The sequence below is a fragment of the Asparagus officinalis genome, chromosome 2 (assembly GCF_001876935.1).
Source record: "Asparagus officinalis chromosome 2, Aspof.V1, whole genome shotgun sequence".
Classification (NCBI taxonomy): domain Eukaryota; kingdom Viridiplantae; phylum Streptophyta; class Magnoliopsida; order Asparagales; family Asparagaceae; genus Asparagus; species Asparagus officinalis.
Genome location: NC_033795.1, coordinates 10,683,103 through 10,688,492, shown reverse-complemented (window position 1 = coordinate 10,688,492; position 5,390 = coordinate 10,683,103). Strand labels below are relative to the sequence as shown.

General features: G+C 33.8%; 1 protein-coding gene across 1 annotated transcript; it reads right to left on the bottom strand.

The window, feature by feature from the left end:
• LOC109830227 (60S ribosomal protein L38-like) lies at nt 1,178–5,084 on the bottom strand. The gene is made up of 3 exons (XM_020397435.1): nt 4,954–5,084; nt 4,630–4,813; nt 1,178–1,447 (listed from the first exon to the last, which is right to left on the bottom strand). The coding sequence occupies exons 1-3, from the start codon at nt 4,954–4,956 to the stop codon at nt 1,425–1,427; spliced, it is 210 nt and encodes a 69-aa protein (XP_020253024.1). The 5' UTR covers nt 4,957–5,084; the 3' UTR covers nt 1,178–1,424.

Sequence of the window (5,390 nt, the reverse complement as noted above, 5' to 3'; positions counted from 1 at the left end):
TTAACTCGCCACGCTTCATCTCATGAGAATCTTGTTATTGGATACATTAGATTAAAACTGTTACAATCACACCGCAAATTACAGATAATATTAGTAGTCCTTGAGAACTATAAAAAGGCATTAAAAAAATGAGATACTTGCTCGAGCACTGCTTCAGTAGCAGGAGCATAGATATACACAAGCTTAACCAAGGCCTGCCCCTGCTACTTCCTTGCGAGGTGCATCAGCCTTGATTCTGGTTGGTCTAGGATCTGATCAATCAGCCCATACTCCAGGTGAAAAGAAGCGATCTAAATAACTCTCCAACCCATACTTCTAGGTTGCGTGAGAACTTAGGTCATTGATCATTGGTCTTGGGTTCGGAGATGCCAGCTAGGGTTAGGGTTTTGGGGAAATTAGGTCATTGGTCTCCACTTTGAGTGGGAGAGAGAGCGAGGGAGGGGGAGATGGGAGGATGTTTTTGGTAAATTATTTAAACTTGGTTGCTTTTTATAATTACGTTTGAAGTTTGGATCCTTAAAAAAAGGAAAAAAAATAAAAATAGATCACTTTTGCTAAATATTTAGCAAAATCGATCATTTTAGTACATTTAAATTAATTATTATATGCTTAAAATTAAAAATCATATTCGCTCATCTATACTTAAAAAAAGGATTCAAATTATAATACATTTAATTTAAAAATCATATCTACTACTCTATACTTAAAAAATAATCTAAATTTTAATTCATTTGATTTGCTTTACTGTTAATGATATAGTAAATTATACTACAGCATAAATAGTAACTCCAAACTAAGGAGCAGGTCAAGTATTGTTTATGCTACAGTAAAATATTGTAGCATAAACAGTACTTCAAAGGAAGATGACTATATTTAATTTACTGTTTATAATATAGTATTTAATGTAACATAAACAGTAATTCTTTGGATTCTCCTTTAATATAAAAGAGCAGATACGTAACCACATCTTCAGAGTAATAAACACATACAAGTACTACTTTGAAGTGATAAAATTAGAAACACACCCACAAGTATTAAATTATCCAAGGTTTAAAATGAAGAAATCTATTCATACCAATAAGTTGAGCATTCACCTTCCTAAGAAGTACATGCATCTATGCGTATGACCACAGATTTAACGCTTGCACCTAAGAAAATACAAGTGGTCTTATGGTGCTAACCACCTTAAAATTACCGAGTAATAAGAGATTCATACCAATCATTTAAAGGCTTTACTGTAAACCAATCTTGCTCATAAACTTCAAAAAATGCCACAAAAATTGCTCATTACAAGTTTTCTCTAACATTACAGTAGGTAAAATTTGTTCCGAGGAAGAAATAAAAGTGCTCCATAAAACATTTATACTCAGCGTCGAAGATGGTAAAGGCCAAGGCAACAATCAAGCAACTCTTTTCATGTGGCTTCAAAGATCTTGGACGGTCAAACCTGTGAAGTAACAAGTACTTAGTAAGTTTCATAGCCTCAAGTGTAGCCAAACCAAAACGTTCATGATCTATTGAGCATGTCTATTTACATGCTAGAGCAGCACAAAATATTATTAAAGATTGTTATACCAAATATTAATCACGGGTAACCTCGAAGCATCAATATGATTCAGATCATTTTTCATACTTCAAAAGGAAAGCGAACCAAGGAAATCTGTCAAACTAAGCAAAGATGAGTTATAGATCTTTCCAGGACTGTTACACAGTAGGAAACTGTGTACAAGATGTGTGATCTAGCGTAACAAGCTTGATGATAGGTGGGGAACCATCACTGTCAGTAACAAGCTTGATGGTAGGTGGGGAACCATCACCGCAACAAAAGCCTCTCGACACGATGGATGGGAAATATCAGACGATATGCACACATTTAGAATCCTAACTACATCCCAAACCCCAAATGCTTACAAATCCTAAAAATATGTATATATTGGCCGGTTAACATCATGTTGGTTATACTCTAAATACAGTTTTTGTCATACACTTATAGAGACAATCCATGCATGAAACAAAGTCCTCTTGCTTATCAATTGCAAACAGCAATTGCCAGTTAAAGACGGACATTTTGTCATTCAGATGGAAAAAGTGGGACAACACTGCTTCTCGCTTGCTCCCCTAAACATGCTACAGATCCTAAATAACAGGCTCTCCATCACAACAATTAATACTCATAGGTTAACAATTTTGAACATAACCAACACAGGCAACCTTGTATTCGATCTAATGCATAATGGTCCGACTGTAGGTTGAAAAAGATATCATTCAAGTGATGAATTTGACCAGCAGCCAAGAGAACTATCAGTACATGAATAGCATTGCAATTAACTAAATCATAAATTTTATTAGATAACCAAACATTGGTGCTTCACAGGGACTTGAGCCAACTACTTAAATCATTACAATGAGGATCGAAATAACTGATACGTTTGATGTGATATATTATATATCAGCATCCACATCTATTATATACAATGCAAACTCTTGGGAGCTTGCCATTTAGTTGCTTGTCTCATCCCAGTCTATTATGTTCACATGCATAATGGTCTGACTGTAGGTTGAAAAAGATATATCATTCAAGTGATGAAGTTGACCAGCTACCAAGAGAACTATCAGTACATGAACAACATTGCAACTAACTAAATTATAAATTTCATTTGATAATTAAACATTGGTGCTTCGCAGGGGCTTGAGCTAACTACTTAAATTATTTCAATGAAGATTGAAATAAGTGATACATTTGATGTGATATATTATATATCAGCATCCACATCTATTATAAACAATGCAAACTCTGGGGAGCCTACCATTTGGTTGCTTGTCTCATGCTGGACTCACTAACACATATATTCAAATAAAATTTAATTTATTTAAGAAAAGCATGATTTGCATTCTTCGCATTCCACGATCTTTTATATTAAAAATATATTCTATATCTGCAGAAGGACTTGAGCTAATTACTTAAATTACTTCAATGAAGGTTCAAATAAGTGACACATTTGATATACTATATTATATATCTGTATCCACATCTATCTATTATTAAATATATGCAAACTCTTGGAAGCTCGCCCTTTGGTTGTTTGTCTCATTCTTGACTCACTAACACATCTTCAAATACAGTTTGATTTATCCAATTTGAACTTAGTTCTGCATGCAGTTTAGATGCACTTCCATTTTGAAAAAGAAAAGTTTGCTCTGCACTACACAATTTTTTACATTAGAAAGATAGATTAAACGTATTAAATGTAGCAATACCCCTTACTTTGATATATTATTCCTATCTATGCTCAGGAAATAAAACATTAAAGCCCAAAACATGCACTAAGTGCGATGTTTCAAATATGCATAAATACGCAACTACTCTTTCTAATGAAACGTATCGTTCATGCAAAGCCTTACCAAAACATATCTTAAAGGATACCAAAGCATGCTAAGAAATAAAGTCTAAGAAGCATAGCAATGCCAGATAATCGATAGATATGGAGCTTGTAGTTTTTCAGGACAAATCCTTCCATTGATTTCAGATATATCTACTATAAAACTATATCTACAGTGTGTGAGAACTCCTCAATACTTTACACTTCTGTGGACATATCTTGAAAAGTGAAAATTGTCAAAATTGTTTTTCCATAAGAAACAAAAATTCACCTAAGTAATCAAACCCAATGTTGTTCAGGACTTATGACAACAGGCCAATGGAAAAGACGAACATTAACTTTTGAAATGAGTAGACCAATATCTTGGTAATGAGACACGAGCTATGGTGCTTGGGTACGAGTTTGGGTAGGGGACACGTCAAATTTGTAAAAAAGTAGGGCATTGGGGATAGCGACACTGCTATATAAATATTTATATAGACATATATTATATATTGAGATTAATAATATACATGAGAACAAGGACGAGAATTAAATTTCCTATAACATTCCATGTTTCTTTTATTATGTGGATTATAAATTGGAAAATCACTAGTTTTTGACCTAGACACCTTCAAAATCATAATTCGAAACCTGACCTATGTCCAACAGCTTTCAAGAAGTGGATGTGAAGTGTATAATATATGTACAAAAAATGTATGACAAATGTTTTAAATTAAAACATGTGTTGTATAATTGAGTACAGGCCTGAATAAATGTATGCATATATGCAACTAGTGTCCAAGGAGTTTGGGTACGGGTATGTATAGGGCCAGTACGCTTCAAATTAGAAGTACCCAGGTCACATAGGATGAGAGACCAGAAATATTACAAACACGACTAACACCTAAAATCCAAGTGCTTGTAGATTCAATCAATTTTCAACAGGTCTCACAACCACCAACAAGTCAACAACAATACATTATTCTTCGTGTCACCTCCAGCAACTCCTTGACGTCTGGAAAAGCCCCAGTGACCAATACCATACAATAATCTAGAAAAAATATAATTATCTTTGACATTCCATATTACTACAAATAAGGGGTATCTAACTAAACTATGAATATTAATTATGATTTAATTTTACACAAAAGGGCAAAACTTTTTCAATGATCTGTTTGTATCAACATACACTACATCTACGAAAATTAAACAAATAATTTTTCGCAAATTGATATTAATAATTCTTCAAAAATCCAAAGATAATCACCTGGAGGAAGCGATTGCTTGAGCTTGTCAGCCTTCTCGGCATCATGAACACACAAAGTGTAGAGATACTTTGAGCATCGGACCTTGAACTTGACCACATCTTTGCTCCTCTTGATCTTCACAGATCTCGCGTCCTTTCTCCTCGCAGTCAATAGAAAATCCTTGATCTCGTGAATCTGCTTCGGCTGCATTCAATCAAAATTTACAGTCATTCCATCAAAATCGAATCTTGATCGATCTTCATGGATCTAAATGAACTATGATTCGACCCTCAGAAGACAAAAATAAAACTTTTTAAGAGAGATTGAATGGAGAGAAACTATACCATGGTTACGGCTGATCGAGGAGAAGGAATGAGCTCTTCAGTTGGGCGGCTATGCAAAACCCTAGCTTCCGAGGGTTGAGGGATTTTATATGGCAATCTCTCTACCCTCGCTCATTGGTGTTACGAAAATGCCCTTCTCTAATTTTATGAAAAATATAGTACATTTCATAACTTATAAAATATGAACTCATCAAGTAAATAAAATAGAATAATAACTATGAATGTTTCTACGTTTTCTTTTTTCAAGAATAATTTTCTTTTCTAGATCAAATATTGTATTTTGTTTGCATGCCAACCTAGATGCACTTACACACTGATAAAAACATGGTTTTCACTTTAAATAAATCAAAACATATTGAACAGCGACTATTCCATGTTTGTAATTGTCTAAATTTTTAAATTTGAATTCAAAGAAATCTTTCTCTTAATTTTTTTCG